The sequence below is a fragment of the Mobula hypostoma genome, chromosome 5, assembly GCF_963921235.1.
Source record: "Mobula hypostoma chromosome 5, sMobHyp1.1, whole genome shotgun sequence".
Taxonomy (NCBI): domain Eukaryota; kingdom Metazoa; phylum Chordata; class Chondrichthyes; order Myliobatiformes; family Myliobatidae; genus Mobula; species Mobula hypostoma.
Genome location: NC_086101.1, coordinates 179,145,777 through 179,164,474, shown reverse-complemented (window position 1 = coordinate 179,164,474; position 18,698 = coordinate 179,145,777). Strand labels below are relative to the sequence as shown.

General features: G+C 44.8%; 1 protein-coding gene across 7 annotated transcripts in view; it reads left to right on the top strand.

The window, feature by feature from the left end:
* Positions 1-18,698, top strand: part of wdr17 (WD repeat domain 17) — a 155,503-nt gene that overhangs the window by 10,167 nt on the left and 126,638 nt on the right. For 2 of the 7 annotated variants that reach the window (XM_063049467.1, XM_063049466.1), the window contains exon 1: positions 16,342-16,968. The exons of 1 other annotated variant lie outside the window; for it this stretch is intronic. In XM_063049467.1, the coding sequence (XP_062905537.1) occupies positions 16,906-16,968 (63 nt within the window). In that variant the 5' untranslated portion in view covers positions 16,342-16,905. Of the gene's footprint in view, positions 1-6,282; positions 6,320-6,515; positions 7,035-14,735; positions 14,785-16,341; positions 16,969-18,698 lie in introns of those variants that run through there. 4 more of the 7 variants (XM_063049469.1, XM_063049468.1, XM_063049471.1 and 1 more) reach the window with 4 other exon arrangements.

The window sequence follows — 18,698 nt, the reverse complement described above, 5'->3', positions numbered from 1 at the left end:
ATGTTCTGCATGGAGGTCGGTTACTAATGGTGTTCAGCAGGGATCTGTTCTGGGACCCCTCCTCTTTGTGATTTTTATAAATGAACTGGATGAGGAAGTAGAAGGGTGAGTTAATAAGTTTGCTGATGACACAAAGGTTGGGGTTGTTGTGGATAGCCTGGAGGGTTGTCAGAGGTTACAGTAGGACATTGATAGGATGCAGAACTGGGCTGAGAAGTGGCAGATGGAGTTCAACCCAAATACGTGTGTAGTGTGAAGACAGAATATAATAATGATAAGACTCTTGGTAGTGTAGAGGATCAGAGAGATCTGGGGTCTGTCTCCATAGGACACTTAAAACTGCTGTGCAGGATGACAGTGTTGTTAAGTAGGAGTATGGAGTGTTGGCCTTCATCAACCACAGAACTGAGTTCAAAGGCCATGAGGTAATGTTAACTATATAACCATATAACAATTACAGCACGGAAACAGGCCATCTCGGCCCTTCTAGTCAGTGCTATTACAGCTGTAATGTAACAGCTTTATAAGACCTTGGTCAGACCCCACTTGGAGTACTGTGTTCATTTCTAGTCACCTCACTACAGGAAGGATATGGATACTATAGAGAGAGTGCAGAGGAGATTTACAAGGATCTTGCCTGGGTTGAAGAGTGTGCCTTATGAGAATAGCTTGTGAACTTGGCCTTTTCTCCTTGGAGCGACAGAGGATGAGAAGTGACTGGATAGAGGTGTATAAAATGATGAGAGGCATTGATTGTCTGGATAGTCAGAAGCTTTTTCCCAGGGTTGAAATAGTTCACACGAGGGGGCATAGTTTTAAGGTGCTTGGAAGTAGGTACAGAGGGGATGTCAGGGGTAAGTTTTTCACACAGAGAGTGGTGGGTGCGAGGAATGCACTGCCAGCGATGGTGGTAGAAGCGGATACAATAGGGTCTCTTAAGAGACTCTTAGATAGGTACATAGAAAATAGAGGGCTATGCAGTAGGGAAATTCTAGACAGTTTCTAGAGTAGGTTACATGGCTGGCACAACATTGTGGGCTGAAGGATCTGTAATGTGCTTTAGATTTCACTTGGAACGCACAGTTGCTGGAGAGGGAGCATGGTATATCTGCTGATGTCTGGAGGCATTTGGACACTAGCAGGCCCTGTTAGGTTTTATATCTCCAAAAACATAAAACAAACTGAAAGAAAGAAATGGGAGCCCAAGAGAACGTGCCTTACTTTCACTTTTAGTGAGATGCGCCTACATGACGTGGTAACATCAAGATGTATACCATTTATGTACTTCTCTGTAATGCCTTATGTGAACAACAAAGAATGCTTAATCAAACAATATATTTACAATATTACTCAAATACTACTGAAGTATTAAATGCAAAACAGGCCCCACAGGGGCTGGAGCTTATCATAGATTTTGTGGATAATGCATTTTGTTGCTGTTTTAATAAAGTTTAGAAAACAAAAACAAAATAGGGGCAGGGAGGCCAAGGCCAAAAAGAAAGGAAAATACAAATTAAAATAAAAGGCAATCTTTAAGACACGGCTCCTACAAGCAGTGGACAGACAGAATAAGAAACATTTTATGAATGGGTGCTGGGCAAGGAATGCAATGTAGGTAAAGGGGATGCTGAAGAAAACATTTGGCACTCTTGCCTTCTTTGGTCAGGGCACTGAGTTGGGGAAAAATATAGTGTGCTGTTCTGGTCACCCATTTGTAGGAAAGATGTCATTAGGGGATACAAGAAATGATTTACAAGGACCTTGAAGGGATACAGAAATGATTTACAAGGCGGTTGCCAGGAATGGAAGGCTTGGGTTACAAGGAAAGGCTGGATGGACTGGGAACTTTTTCCTCTGGAGACTGAAGAAAATATAAGGTTACCATATAGGCTATTTTCCCAATCTGAGGTCCATGGACCATTCAGTTAATGGTAAGAGTCCATGGCATAAGAAAGGTTGGGAACCCCTGGTGTAGAGGTATATAAAATCATGAGGAACATAGGTAAGCTGGATGGTCACCATCTTTTTCTGAAGGTAGGGAGTCCAAGGCTAAGGGATGGAAGGTGAGTGCAGAAAGATTTAAAGAGAATCTGAGGGGAAAGTTGTTTACATGAGAGTGGTGGATGTACAGAACAAGGTCCCAGAGGAAGTTGTAGAGGAAGGTATAAAACCAACATTTAAAAGATATTTGGACAGGTGCATGGATAGGAAACATTTAGAGGGGTACAGGCAAATGGGACTAGCTCAGATAGACATCTTGGTTGGCATGAATGAATTGGGCCAAAGCACCTGTTTTATGCTGTTGTGACTCTAACTCTATGACTCTGGTAATTGGGGTAAAGTCAAGGAATCTAAACATCATGAGAATGTTGGTCAATTATTGGTGAGTGCTGTAGTTATCAGTTAACTTGTATGATGGCATTTCGATTTTCAACACTCATTGACCATATCACTAAAAACCAGGTCATGAGAACATGGCCTGTCTGTCCCTTGTAATCTTGTTTCAGAAGAATCCCTTTAGAAAACCGTCATGAGGTTAATTAGAAAATATTTTAAACAGAAATTACTTAACTTTGAAATGATAAATTCCAGATGAATTAAAAATAAGCAACTTGATTTCATTAATTGATTTGGATTGGGGCAGGGGTGGTAATCCTTAACATCACACTAAAATGGATATAGAAAGAAAAACATCCTTGGAATAGAAAAGGTTGTGAGGAGATTTGATAGAGGTGTATTTGGGCAGGCTGGTTTAGACAAGAAAGCTAGAGGTTAGTGCATGAGCAGATAGGTCAAGGACAGTTCATGCAGAGGGTGATGGGTATATGGAATGAACTGCCAAAAGAAGTGGTAGAGACAGGTAAAATTACTATCTGCAAAAGACATGTGGACAGGTACACGGTGGGTAAGATTAAGAGGGAAACAGGCCAAATGCAGGCTTATGGGACTAGCTCAGGAAGGCATCTTGATCAGCATAGACAAGTGGGCTAAAGTCATAGTCATACTTTATTGATCCCGGGGGAAATTGGTTTTTGTTACAGTTGCACCATAAATAATTAAATAGTAATAAAACCATAAATAGTTAAATAGTAATATGTAAATTATGCCAGGAAGTAAGTCCAGGACCAGCCTATTGCTCAGGCTGTCTGACCCTCCAGGGGAGGAGTTGTAAAGTTTGATGGCCACAGGCAGGAATGACTTCCTATGACGCTCTGTGTTGCATCTCGGTGGAATGAGTCTCTGGCTGAATGTACTCCTGTGCCCAACCAGTACATTGTGTAGTGGATGGGAGACATTGTCCAAGATGGCATGCAACTTGGACAGCATCCTCTTTTCAGACACCACCGTCAGAGAGTCCAGTTCCATCCCCACAACATCACTGGCCTTACGAATGAGTTTGTTGATTCTGTTGGTGTCTGCTACCCTCAGCCTGCTGCCCCAGCACACAACAGCAAACATGATCGCACTGGCCACCACAGACTTGTAGAACATCCTCAGCATCGTCTGGCAGATGTTAAAGGACCTCAGTCTCCTCAGGAAATAGAGATGGCTCTGACCCTTCTTGTAGACAGCCTCAGTGTTCTTTGACCAGTCCAGTTTATTGTCAATTCGTATCCCCAGGTAGTTGTAATCCTCCACCAGGTTCACACTGACCCCCTGGATGGAAACAGGGGTCACCGGTGCCTTAGCTCTCCTCAGGTCTACCACCAGCTCCTTAGTCTTTTTCACGTTAAACTGCAGATAATTCTGCTCACACCATGTGACAAAGTTTCCTACCGTAGCCCTGTACTCAGCCTCATCTCCCTTGCTGATACATCCAACTATGGCAGAGTCATCTGAAAACTTCTGAAGATGACAAGACTCTGTGCAGTAGTTGAAGTCCGAGGTGTAAATGGTGAAGAGAAAGGGAGACAAGACAGTCCCCTGTGGAGCCCCAGTGCTGCTGATCACTCTGTCGGACACACAGTGTTGCAAGCACACATACTGTGGTCTGCCAGTCAGGTAATCACGAATCCATGATACCAGGAAAGGATCCACCTGCACCGCTGTCAGCTTCTCCCCCAGCAGAGCAGGGTGGATGGCGTTGAACGCACTGGAGAAGTCAAAAAACATGACCCTCACAGTGCTCGCTGGCTTGTCCAGGTGGGTGTAGACATGGTTCAGCAGGTAGACGATGGCATCCTCAACTCCTAGTGGGGGCTGCTAGGCGAACTGGAGGGGATCTAAGTGTGGCCTGACCATAGGCCGGAGCAGCTCCAGAACAAGTCTCTCCAGGGTCTTCATGATGTGGGAGGTCAATACCACCGGTCTGTAGTCATTGAGGCTGCTGGGGCGCGGCGTCTTCGGCACAGGGACGAGGCAGGACGTCTTCCACAGCACAGGAACCCTCCAGAGCCTCAGGCTCATGTTGAATACATGACGAAGTACTCCAGATAGCTGAGGGGCACAGGCTTTGAGCACCCTGGTACTGACACCATCCAGTCCTGCAGCCTTGCTTGGGTTGCGACGTTTCGGTTGTCTTCTCACCCGTTCAGCTGTGAAGCCGACCACGGTGGTTTCGTGTGGCGAAGAGGTATAGTCATGAGAGCAGGGTGGGGGACTGTGAGGAGGGGTAGGAGGGGACAGTGGAATATGTGTTGGTTGGGCGCCGACAACAGATGACTCCTGTGGGGGATGGGCAGGGGCCACAATGTCAAATCTGTTAAAGAACAGGTTAAGTTCGTTGGCCCTGTCCACACTGCCTTCAGCTCCTCTGTTGCTAGTTTGCCGGAACCCAGTGATGGTCCTCATCCCCCTCCAGACCTCTCTCATGTTCTGCTGGAGTTTCACTCAAGCTTCCTCCTGTACCTGTCTTTAGCCTCCCTGATCCTGGCTTTCAGGTCCCGCTGTCAGTGCCTGTTTTCATGCTGTATAACTCTATGACTCTATAATTAGTGGGATGGGGTGGTGGGGTGGCAGGGTGGCGTTATGTCTCTACTAAAGGAGATGTAAGGCACACCTTCCCTCTGCTAGCCGTCAGGTCATCCTTGGACACCTGCTTAGCCCCTCCAATCAGGGCCGAGTGAAGCCATGGGAGCAGTAGCTGGTCATATGTGCCTATCACGTCCTGATAATGTGACCACTGACACCAGGCAGAGAATCTCTGAAGAGTCTTGATAATGGTTGGGGTCACCCATCTTGTAAAGGCACTGGCTAGAAGAAGGCAATGGTAAACCACTTCCATAGAAAAATTTGCCAAGAACACGTCATGTAACATGGTACATACTGATGATGGTGATGGTGCTGGAGACGTCCATGGTTCTCCTTCAAAACCCCAGGGAGCCAAGTTTGATTTTGACCTGGGGTGCTGAATAGGTAAGTGACAAAAAGACTAGAAGGGATTTGATAAACCGTGTGAGGGAGAATAGGTTGCAGGAAATGGGACACAGATCTAATTAGATTGTTGGGAGTTAGCAGAGGCTGAATGAGCAGATTGGCCTCCTTTTTGTTTCATTGTAAGCCTTGAGTTTAAAATTTTGGGGAAGATAAACAAGGGAGATGCAAGGATAAACATTTTAACTCACAGTGTGGTTAGAATCTGGAATTCATTTTGTGCGGATTGTAAACAGAATAAATTAGGACCTTTGAAAAAACTGATAGGGAGCTGGTCAATGAGGAAAAAATGGGGTAAAAATGGAGCTGAGGAGGTTGCTTTTCAATAAGTTGACATAAACCTGTGCAGCCTCCTATGGACAATGGCGCCTGCTTTGTCCCTGAAAGCTGATGATGACATATGCCATGTGCTATCATTAATCATTTCAATGTAAACTTTCAGGATCACTTGCTGTTGTAGTTAGCTAGAAAATTCAATGTTTACAAGTTCAAGCAGCTAGCAGCTTTAGAAGCTTTAAAGAAAAGTTGCTAGTGATAATTTTCAGCTTCTTTAGTCATGTTGTGGACACAAGCTGAGTCTACAGCCTTCTGCAACTTCTCATGATGCTGTATATTGGAAGGTCCATACCGTGTGATGCAATCAATACGAATGTGTTCCACTGTACATTTGTAGAAATTTGCAAATCATAAATACAAGAGATCCTGCAAATGCTGGAAATATAGATCAATGCACTCAATCTGCTGGAGAAACACAGCAGTTCAGGCAGTATCTATGGAGATGATATAATCTTATCATCCCTTAACCTTATTATTAAAGTTCTGTGGAATATAAACCTATTTTGTGAAATCCTTCATTGTAAATTAACAAGGTGAGATCTTCAATAAATAACAGTGCTGCCTTTTCTTTAGGTGACACAGAGTAAAGTACCTTTGGCTTCGCAATGAGGTGAGTATCAATGTGTTACAACCTTCCTTTTTGAATTTAACAGAGCTGACACATGCCATGTTAGGAGCAACACTACTTCATTGTCTGCTTGGTAATAATTAAGTGAATAAATTAACCTTATCTTGGATTTCAGGCTCGTTCAAGTTTCACTTGCATTTATTTGGAGAATGTTCCATCTCTTTAATCATGTGGACTTAGCAACAAAGGCCTGATTGGAAAGTTGATAGTTGTTGCAATGCAATTCGAGTAAATTCGAGACTTCTGTCGGAATGTCAGTGCTTATGTTTCATGCTAGTATAAAAAGCCATTGAAACCTACTGTCTGGAAAGTGACCTCTGAAGAATAAGGATATTCCTGGTCGTCTTATGATGTATAAGAGGCTTGACTTGATGTGATAAAGAAGCCATTGGTAGAGCAGATGTGCTGCCAGTGAGCTTTGTAGGAGAGGGGAAAAAAAAACTACATCCTGCTTATGCCATCTTCACTTTCAATCATGTTGATCCCCTTAGGAACTTCTTAGCGTAAAATAGGTCATTGGCAGAGTGCTGCACATGCTGCAGTGCACTGCACTAACGTGTGCTTGTGTCTCACTGTAGCTTGGCCGAACTGGAGTTCTTTGTAATCGGCATGGATTAAGCCCTGCTGCCAATGCGGATGGTTTTGGTGATAGGCCGCAGAGTTCCAGTCCATTTCAGAGCCTCACAGCCGGACCCAGGTAAAGTGTACTTGTTGGTTTGGGAGTGAGCAGATTTTCAGCCTGTGAACATACACGTTGAAGTAGCAGTTAGAGGTATTGTCTCACAACTCCAGAGACTGGGTTCTGTCTGTGTGGAGCCTTCGTGTTTCCCGTGTGTGTTTCCACCAAGTTGTCCTGCTTCCTCTTATATCTCAAAGATGGTTTAGTAAGTTAATTGGCAACTGTAAATCACCCCTTAGTTTGGTAGGTGACAAAAAGAATAAGAGAAAATAGCTGCAGGCTGCAGACAATTAAGGAAGGTTAGTGGGACTGAGGGGATTGCTCTTCTATTGGATAGCATGGATTTGATTGACCTGTGAGTCGGCTGGGGTGATATACTGCGTCCGGTGCTCCCAATGTGGCCTTCTATATATTGGTGAGACCCGACGCAGTCTGGGAGACCGTTTCGCTGAACCCTATGCTCTGTCTGCCAGAAAAAGCAGGATCTCCCAGTGGCCACACATTTTAATTCCACGTCCCATTCCTATTCTGATATGTCTATCCACGGCCTCCTGTACTGTCAAGATGAAGCCACACTCAGGTTGGAGGAACAACACCTTATTTTCCGTCTGTGTAGCCTCCAACCTGATGGCATGAACATTGACTTCTCAAAGTTCCGCTAATGCCTCACCTCCCCCTCGTACCCCATCCGGTATTTATTTATTTATATACACACATTCTTTTTCTCTCTATCTCCTTTTTCTCCTTCCGTCCCTCTCACTATACCCCTTGCCCATCCTCTGGACTTTTCCCCCCTCCCCTGTTTCTTTCTCCCAAGGCCTCCTGTCCCTTGATCCTCTCATATCCCTTTTGCCAATCAACTGTCCAGCTCTTGGCTGCATCCCTCCCCCTCCTGTCTTCTCCTATCATTTCGGATCTCCCTCTCCCCCTCCCACTTTCAAATCTCTTACTTGCTCTTCTTTCAGTTAGTCCTGACAAAGGGTCTTGGCCCGAAACGTCGACTGTACCTCTTCCGAGAGATGCTGCCTGACCTGCTGTGTTCACCAGCAACTTTTAGGTGTGTTTGCTTGTGATTTGATTGGCTGAATGGCTTCCTTGTGCGTTATGACAAGTACCCAAGTACTTGTTATGTTGAAATTGTACAAGATGTTGGTGTGGCCTAATTTGGAGTATTGTGTGCAGTTTTGGTCACTGACCTACAGGAAAGATGTAAATAAGATTGAACGAGCACAGAGAAAATGTATAAGGATGCTACCAGAACTGGAGGACCTGAGTTATAAGGAAAGATTGAATTGGTTAGGACTTTATTCAATGGAATGTAGAAGATTTGATAGAGGTATAACAAATGATGAGGGGTATAGATAGGGTAAATGCAAGCAGGCTTTTTCTACCGGGGTTGGATGGGACTGCGACTAGAGGTCATGGGTTAAGGGTAAAAGATAAAAAGTTTAAGGGGAACATGAGGGGAAACTTCACTCAGAGGGTTGTAAGAGTATGGTACGAGCTGCTAGCACAAGTGGTGCTTCGAGCTTGATTTCAACATTTGAGAGAAGTTTGGATATGTAGATGGCGGTAGGGCTATGGTCTGGGTACAGGCTGATGGGAGTAGGCAGCTTATATGGTTCGGGCCTGTTTCTGTGCTCTATAGCTCTATGCAAAGTGTTTTATCTTTGAGATTCTCCACCTTAAAAAAAACAGAAAATATCAGCATTACCCAGCAGGTTATTATGTGGAGTGAGAAAAAGAGTTGGTGTTTCATATCAGTAATCACTGGTCAGAATCTCGAAGTCAAGCATGATTGAAGTTGCTGAGGAGATGGAGGGGTGGTAAGGCAAAGGAAGTATCTGTGTTGGAATGGATACTGTGAGAATGGCGGAAGCAGTGAATGTGCTGGCTGAGAGGGAAAGGCAAAGGCTTATTTATTATCAATGATCTGCCAAGAAGATATGTGGATGGAAGGAGAATGAAGCAGAAGAAATAAACTGGTTGGCTGAATAGTGTATTTAAGTGCCATGTGATTATATGGCATAAAGAGGACACAGGAATGATCCCAGGAATGAAAGGGTTAATGTACGTGGAGTGTTTATTGGCTCTAGGTCTACGCTCACTGGAATTTAGAAGAATGTGGGTGGGGTGGATCGCAACTGAAACCAATCGTATATTGAAAAGCCTAGATAGAGTGGACATGGAGAGCATGTTTCCTGTAGTGGGAGAGCCTTGGACCCAGAGAGCATCACCTCAGAATAGAAGAATGTCCCTTTAAAACAGAGATGAGCTGAATGAACTAATTCTGCACCTATGTCTTATGGTCTTATAGTGAGATCCGGAATCAGCCATGATGAAGTGGAAGAACAGACTCGATGGGCTGAATGGCCTAATTCTGATCCTATGGCTTATGCTCTTATGAAGTGGAATTTCTTTGGCCAATTGGTGAACCTGTGGAATTCATTGCCACTAATGGCTCTGGAGGCCAATTCATTGGATATATATAAAGTGGAGGCTGATAGGTTCTTGATTAGTAAGACCGTCAATGGTTATTGGGAGATGATAGGAGAAGCGTTGAGAGGGATAATAAATCAGCCATGATGAATTGGCAAATGGCCTGATTCTGCTCCCATGTCTTATGGTCATGTGGTCTTAACAGCTAGACCTTTGAGATACAAAATACTCTCCTTCCTGCCTCCTCCCATTGGTCAGAGGATACAAAAGTCTGTACACAGCTTTTATCCCACTGTTATAAGTCTGTTGAACAGTGCCCTAATACGATAAGGCGGAACCTTGGTCTCACAATCTACCTTGTTACGGCCTTGCATCTTATTGTGTGCCTGTGGTACACTTTCTCGATAACTGTAACACTTTATTCTGCTCTCAGGATGAGGCTTTTCATTCTAGGACGAGGGAGATGTCTTCCTTTTTTAAAGAAAGGGGCTTCCCTTCCTCCACTATCAACTCTGCTCTTAAACGCATCTCCCCCATTTCACGTACATCTGCTCTCACTCCATCCTCCCACCACCCCACTAGGAATAGGGTTCCCCTGGTCCTCACCTACCACCCCACCAGCCTCCGGGTCCAACATATTATTCTCCGTAACTTCCGCCACCTCCAACGGGATCCCAACACTAAGCACATCTTTCCCTCCCCCCCCCTGCATTCCGCAGGGATCGCTCCCTACAGAACTCCCTTGTCCATTCGTCCCCCCCATTCCTCCCCACTGATCTCCCTCCTGGCACTTATCCGTGTAAGCGGAACAAGTGCTACACATGCCCTTACACTTCCTCCCTTACCACCATTCAGGGCCCCAAACAGTCCTTCCAGGTGAGGCATCACTTCACCTGTAAGTCGACTGGGGTGATATACTGCGTCCGGTGCTCCCGATGTGGCCTTTTATATATTGGTGAGACCCGACGCAGACTGGGAGACCGCTTTGCTGAACATCTACGCTCTGTCCGCCAGAGAAAGCAGGATCTCCCAGTGGCCACACATTTTAATTCCACATCCCATTCCCATTCTGACATGTCTATCCACGGCCTCCTCTACTGTAAAGATGAAGCCACACTCAGGTTGGAGGAACAACACCTTATATTCCGTCTGGGTAGCCTCCAACCTGATGGCATGAACATCGACTTCTCTAACTTCTGCTAAGGCCCCACCTCCCCCTCGTACCCCATCTGTTACTCATTTTTATGCACACATTCTTTCTCTCACTCTCCTTTTTCTCCCTCTGTCCCTCTGAATATACCTCTTGCCCATCCTCTGGGTCACCCCCCCCCCGTCTTTCTTCCCGGACCTCCTGTCCCATGATCCTCTCGTATCCCCTTTTGCCTATCACCTGTCCAGCTCTCGGCTCTATCCCTCCCCCTCCTGTCTTCTCCTATCATTTTGGATCTCCCCCTCCCCCTCCAACTTTCAAATCCTTTACTCACTCTTCCTTCAGTTAGTCCTGACGAAGGGTCTCGGCCTGAAACGTCGACTGCACCTCTTCCTACAGATGCTGCTTGGCCTGCTGCTTTCACCAGCAATTTTGATGTATGTCACTTTATTTTGAATCCTGTAATTGTTTTGCCCTTCTTCTACCTCAATGTACCGATGTGGTGGAATGATCTGTATGGATGGCATGCAAAGCAAACTTTTTTACTGTGCTTTTGTATATGTGATAATAATAAAGCAATTTACCAATTTATTGCACGTTTTTAAACCTTGAAATAAAGCAGAAAGATGGAAATATTCAGCAGATTCAGGCAGCATCTAGGGAGAGTGTAAAACAGTGTTTGTAGTGGTTACTTTAAAACAAACCAAAGCCACTCGGAGACTAAGCACGGTATACCGTATGATACTGTACGGCACGCTCCAAAAATAACCAAATTCTAAAGTCAAAGAAAGTATGCGTGAAACTTTATTAAGAAACCAGCAAGCCGAACAATCTTGTAAAGATAAAGATCTAATGAAACTAAATGAACCCAATGAAACTAGTGATGTAACGAAATGCAAACAAGAGAAAATCTGCAAATGCTGGAAATCAAAGTAATACACACAAAGTGCTGGAAGAATTCAGTAGGTCAGGCAGCATCTGTGGAAACGAGTAAACAGTTGACATGTACAATGAAATAAGCAGCCATGGCATATTCAAACATAATTAAGCATTAGCCATCTTAGTGTATTTAAACGTTAGTGGTCACTCTTTGGAGAACTTGAGCAACTCGGAGCCATTGGGACCTGACTGTCAATTGCACCTCCTCAGCAAGGACAGCAGCTGTCTGTTCAGGCAGGATGACTGGCAAAAGCAAGTTCAAGTTTATTATCATGTGCGTACATATCTAGGATATAAATGGGATGAAAATTAGCCTTCTGCAGTTGAAGCATAATACATCACAAACATAACAAACTCAAATTCCATAAACTTAAATGGATATAAAGTTTACATAACTTGCACCGGGTAATAAAAAATAACATAGGTGCAAGTTGAGGGAAATATACAGAACAGTGCAAAAGTCTTAGGCATATATACAGTACATGTATAAGCTAGGGCACCTAAGACTTTTGCACAGTACTGTATTTGTCAACATGGAGGGGAAAGCGAGTTTGTAAACCTGGTGGGAGCAGAGGATGTTGGGAATGGCGAGGGTGCAGTGCTGTGGTAGGGGTCTGGGACAGATGGTAAAGAAAGAGTGCCAAGGGTGGAGGGTGGCACGGACGTGCAGACACACCCAGCCCTGAGACACCAGGAAAATTCATGTGGTTCCAAACAGTTGGTTTATTGATCATTACAGAATGACTCTCTCATGCTTCCCACTTCCTCCTCTCTCTCTTCCCATTTTCTCTATGATGATTTCCATCTCCCTGCTCCTTCCCACTCTCAGTCCACAAGAGACCCAAATCAGAATCAGATTTATCATCACCCACGAGTCAAGAAATTTGCTTTTTCTGTGGCAGCAGTACAGGTTGGTTCAAGAACCTGATGGCAATAGGGAAGAAGCTGTTGTTGAACTTTGAGTCGTGAGTCCTCAGGTTCCTGAACTTTCTGCCTGGTGGCAGCAATGAGAAGAGGGCATGGCCCGGATGGTGGGGGTCCTTGATGAAATATGTTGCTTTCCTGAGACATTGCTTCTTGTAGATGTTCTCAATGGTGGAGAGAGCTGTACCCTTGATGAAAATGGCTGAGTCCTCCAATCTGTGTAGCCCCTTAAGCACAAGGGATTCTGCAAATGCTGGAAATCTTGAGCAATGCACACAAACTGCTGGAGGAGCTCAGCAGGTCAGGCAGCATCTATGAATAAACAATCAATGTCTTCGGCTGAGACCCTTCATCAGGACTATGTATGTGTAGTCTTCTGTGTTCCTGAGAATTGGAGTTTCTTTACCAGGTCATGATGCAACTAGTCAGAATGCTTTCACTGTAAATCTGTGGAAGTTTGTCAAGAGACTTCGATGATATGCTGAATCTCCTTAAACTTCTAAGACTTTAAAGCCATTAGCCCACCTTTTTCATGGTTGCATCTACATGCTGGGCCCAGGGTAGATCCCAGTGAAGTGGCAGAGATGTGACGACGAGAGCTTTGCAACAAATCGTGAATGACACTCTCTCTGAAGATCTGACACCTGAGCCGGAGATCATGGACACAAGCAACTGGTGGGGCAGGAAACTGTAGGACTGTAGGCTACCTGGCTTCCCAAGCCTCAGGTAAAGGTTTTTACTCCTCATGTATATGAAGGAAGTAAGTAATAAAGTCGATTCAATATGATCATGAGGGCTCATGTAATAGTTTTGTATGGGTGGATTCCTGCATCACTAATTTGGTTAAATATTTTGAGGGGGTAACTAAAAGAATTGAAGGCAGGACCGTAGATGTCCATATGGATCTTAGTAAGGCATATTACAAGGTTTCACTTGGTAGGCTGGTCCAGAAGGTTAAAATATACAGGACCCAAGATGAATTAATTTAATCCAAACTGTTTTAGCAAAGGGCAGTAATGTTTCCGATTGGCAGACCGATGGAATTTAATCCCAACAAATGAGAGATGATGCATTTTGGGAAGTCAAATAAGAGCCAAGCATGTACATTAAATGGTAGGGCAATGAAGAATGTTGATGAACAGGGAGAAGGAAGTTCAGGTTCAAGACTAAAGTTCCTTGAAAGTGGCAACATGGGTAGAGAGGATGTTGAAGGCATATGACTTATTGCCATCATAGGTTGGAGACTAGAATATCAACAGACAATAGGTGCAGGAGTAGGCCATTTGGCCCTTCGAGCCAGCACTGCCATTCACTGTGATCATGGTTGATCATCCACAATCAGTATCCAGTTCCTGCCTTATCCCCGTAACCTTTGATTCCGCTATCTTTAAGAGCTCTATCCATCTCTTTCTTGAAAGCATCCAGAGACTTGGCCTCCACAGCCTTCTGGGGCAGAGCATTCCATATATCCACCACTCTCTGGGTGAAAAAGTTTTTCCTCAACTGCATTCTAAATGGCCTACCCCTTATTCTTAAACTGTGGCCTCTGGTTCTCGACTCACCCATCAGCGGGAACATGCTTCCTGCCTCCAGCGTGTCCAATCCCTTAATAATCTTATATGTTTCAATAAGATCCCCTCTCAACCTTCTAAATTCCAGAGTATACAAGCCCAGTTGCTCCAATCTTTCAACATATGACAGTCCGCCATCCTGGGAATTAACCTTGTGAACTTACGCTGCACTCCCGCAATAGCAAGAATGTCCTTCCTCAAATTTGGAAACCAAAACTGCACACAGTACTCTAGGTGTGGTCTCACCAGGGCCCTGTACAGCTGCAGAGGGACCTCTTTGCTCTTATACTCAATTCCCCTTGTTATGAAGGCCGGCATGCCATTAGCTTTCTTCACTGCCTGCTGTACTTGCATGCTTGCTTTCCGTGACTGATGTACAAGAACACCTACATCTCGTTGTACTCCCCCTTTTCCTAACTTGACTCCATTTAGATAATAATCTGCCTTCCTGTTCTTACCACCAAAGTGGATAACCTCACATTTATCCACATTAAACTGCATCTGCCATGTATCCGCCCACTCACCCAGCCTGTCCAAGTGACCCTGCATTCTCATAACATCCTCCTCACATTTCACACTGTCGAAGCTGGGATGCTACTTTCCTGCACTACATCACCTGGATAGTAAGATTATCTTTACAGAAGAGGTTGTGAGCTGTGACTACTTGGATGTTGAACATATTTTATTTTTACACAGCGGCCAGTGAATATATGGAACCAGCTGCCAAAGGCGGTGGTTGAAGCAGGTACGTTATATATGTACATTGAAGAAGTGTGATGGACAGGCTATTGGATAACGAGAGTTTAGTCTGCATGGGGTTCCCAACCTGAGATCCAGAGACCCATTGTCTAGTGGTATTAGTCCGTGGGACCGTGGCATGAAAAAAAGGTTGGGAACTCCTGTTTGAGAGAGATATATAAACCAAGTAGTCGGAAATGGTATTAACTTGAATATACATCTTGGTCAGCATGGACATGTATGGGCTGAAGGGTCTTTTCTATTCTGCACATCTCTATGGCTCGTTGTTTCAGAATTTCCAGGAACCAAGCGTTTGGGTGGGTAACTAAAGCTGAGACAAAGGATCATTAACAATCTTGTTGAATGGTGACTCGGGCCTGACCACTCTTCTTCGGATCCCTTATATTCTTAATCAACAGAAAGAAAATTGTCGGACAAGTTATAGAGCATTACAACACAAAAACAGGCTCTTCAGCCCATCTAGTCTGTGCCAAACTGTAAGTCTGCCTAGTTCCATCAACTTGCACCTGGACCATACTCCTCCCCTCCACATATTTACTCTCTCGTGTGTTACAATTGAACCCACATCCACTATGTCCACTGGCATCTCATTCCACACTCACAACATCCTCTGAGTGAAGAACTTCTCCCTCAGGTTCCCCTTAAATATTTCCCCTTTCACCCTTAAGTTATCCTATGCTTGTTCAAATAACAGGGAGCTTCTACACATTTATATGCCAGACAACAGATCAGTTAACTCCATATGAAATTTTAAAAAATCTGGCTTTGAAGTTATAATTACAACTGATCTTTGACATTTTCACTTCACGTAAAGCATTTATAAACTGCAATTTATTTGCAAAAATGTGATTTGACGGATGCTGAGAGATCTTAATGGTTCATTTTAAAATTAACTTTATAGTACAGATTTTAATGTGTCATTCAGAGCCCAATTTATCTTTTTAACACTGGATGGCCAATTATATCAGAGAAATCTGATGGAGTATATCTTCTTGTCCTCTATAAGTTGTTTTGCAGGCATTTGCAATCGAGTTGGAGTTGTATGACCAAGCAGAGATGCTCAAAGGAAGACAGGTAGCTTACTGAACTGATATACAGAAAGGAACTCTGTGTGTGTGTGTGTGTGTGTGTGTGGTGGGGGGAAGAGAGAGACAGTGTATTTGTGTGTGTGAGAGAGTGTGAGTGTGAGAAAATGGGGAGAGGGAGTGTATGAGAGAGTGTGAAAGAGTGCATGTGTAAGCAGAGTGGGAGAGAGTGAGAGTATGAGAGAGAGACTGTGTGAGGCAGAGTGGGAGGGAGTGAGAGAGAGAGTGTGTGAGGGGAGAGAGTGTGTGTGTGAGAGAGAGAGTGTGTGAGACAGTGAGAGAGAGAGAGTGCGAGAGTCCATGTGTGAGGAGAGAGTGAGTGTGTGGGGGAGAGTGAGTGAGTGTGTGAGGAGAGAGAGAGAGAGTGCGAGAGTCCGTGTGTGAGGAGAGAGAGTGTGTGTGTGAGAGTGTGAGGAGAGAGTGTGTCTGAGGCAGAGTGGGAGAGAGAGAGTGTGAGAGTCCATGTGTGAAGAGAGAGAGACAGTGTGTGAGGCAGTGCGATAGAGAGAGTGCGAGAGTCTATGTGTGAGGAGAGAGTGAGTGTGTGGGGGAGAGTGAGTGAGTGTGTGAGGCAGAGTGGGAGAGAGAGAGTGCGAGAGTCCATGTGTGAAGAGAGAGAGTGTGTGAGGCAGTGCGATAGAGAGAGTGCGAGAGTCTATGTGTGAGGAGAGAGTGAGTGTCTGAGGCAGAGTGGGGGAGAGTGAGTGAGTGTGTGTGAGGAGAGAGAGAGTGTGTGGAGGAGAGTGAGTGTGTGTGAAAGTGCACGTGCGAGGAGAGAGAGAGTCCACTAAAAAAAACAAGAGTGTGTCTCAGGAAGAACAAGAAAAATTATTTAAATAAAGAAACCTCCAGTTGCTAGGCTACTGACGGTGCTTTTCCCCAAGCAGCGTGACTGGCATTGGCTCTATTTCTGGATCATCCCTTAGTAAAAGCTGTGCTGCTTAATGGCCAGCTTGGATCAGGGTGAGGGGTAACAAGAGGAGGTACCCCTGCTCCCTGAGGTTGCTGTTCTCCTGGGGCAGATGGATCCTGAAATTGATGCTGGAATCCTCAAGTGGTTCTCGGAAAGCAATGCAGAGGTTAAGGTAGGAATGCTATTTTCTCAGGAAACAGATTACTGCACTGCACAACTGTGATCATACTGTAACTCATGGCTCGATTTTGGCCTAATTTGGAAATGGCAAGGGAAAAGCAAAATTTAGGTACTTAAAAGATAGCGTTTCACAGATCATCTGTATGCTGCTTTTGTGAGGGGAATTTGTATACTATAAGCACGGTGCATTACACATGTATACAAACCGACTGCAGGAGACTGGGATTGAAAGATCCCTTGATTTTTTTTGTCTCCTCCTACAGGATCTCCATGGCAACCCAAGATCTGCTTTTAGCACAGATTGTGTAAACGCAGTGTTTTGAATTTGTTCAGGATTCCTGTCCAAAGACCCCAAAATAAAAAATTTGCTGACCAGCCAAAAGCTGTGACTATAATATTATGATTTATCTATTATAATCTCCAGATCTGAGCCTTTTAATGAAAGTGCTGTTCTGAGAAACACACAAGAAAAGCACTGTGAATATTCTGATCTGTTTTGTCCTCTTTCTGTTTGAAATTGTTATTTTTAGTCGCAGCTCTGTACCCTCCCTCTTCTTAGCAGCTGGCAAGCGAGGAGCTGATGTGTCCTGCTCTGTGTACGACAGCGGGATTCTCGTTTGAAGCCTGCTGTTGATCAGTGATCTGACATCCCTGTTGTGATCTGTCACATATGAAAGAAAAGATATACCAAGGGATAACATGGATGGATAGAGCAGCAAAAATCAGAGTGAACCTCGCACTTGCAATGCCCAAATGGCAAAAATAATTCAGCCTGCTTACCTTATAATTTAGTTCCTTTGTTCCTATTTAAACATCGTCCTTGGTGTTGCTCCCTAAACAAAGTATTATTCATAATGATGGGAAGGAAATGTCTACGGTGTGGATTTGAGCAATAGGTGTATAGTGGGTGTAGGGTTCTAACTGTATTGCAGGTTGAATATCTGCTGTTTCCTTCACAGTGTAAAGGAACAGCATTTCAACTAATCTCTTTTCATACCTAAAGCATCCTAGCTACCTTTGCATTAACCTGCAAAACCCCAAAAGTGGTAGGAGTCACATAAGTCGTTCAACCCAACTCAAGTTCTCTCTGAGTCCTGGAGGTTTTGCAGGAGTTGGTGCTTATACTTGCTCTGCCGTCTTCACTGCTTTCACTGGAGTTAAATGAGAGAGGAAAGCTCTGTAGCCAGTCCCTTCCCCTTCCCGCACACACTCACCCTCATGCCCTCCCCCCCTCCTCCTCCTCACCTCCTCATCCTCACCCCCTCCCTTACCCACACCCCATCACACTCGCCCTCCCCCATGCCCTTCCCCCAGCCTCTCACCCTCTCTCTCCCCCTCATGCACTCCCACTCGCCTCACCCTCACCCCTTCCCCTCCCCATCACCTCCACACCCTCATCCTTCCCCTCCCCAGACCCCTCAATCCTCACCCTCTTCCCCCCCCTTATGTCCTTCCCCCACATGGCTTCGCCCTCACCCTCTCACCCTCCCTCTCCCCCTCATGCCCTCCCCTCCTTCCCCTCAGTTGTAATTGGCGTGATACTTTACAACACCATAAATCAGGTATATTTTAAGCAAAAGTTGATCAGTAAGGGCATCAAAGGATACAGGGAGAAGTCAGGAGAATGCGATTGAGAGGGAAAATAAATCAGCTGTGATCATATGGCAGTGTGGACTCAGAGGACCGAATGGCTCCAATATCTATGGTCTATATTCTTCCCAC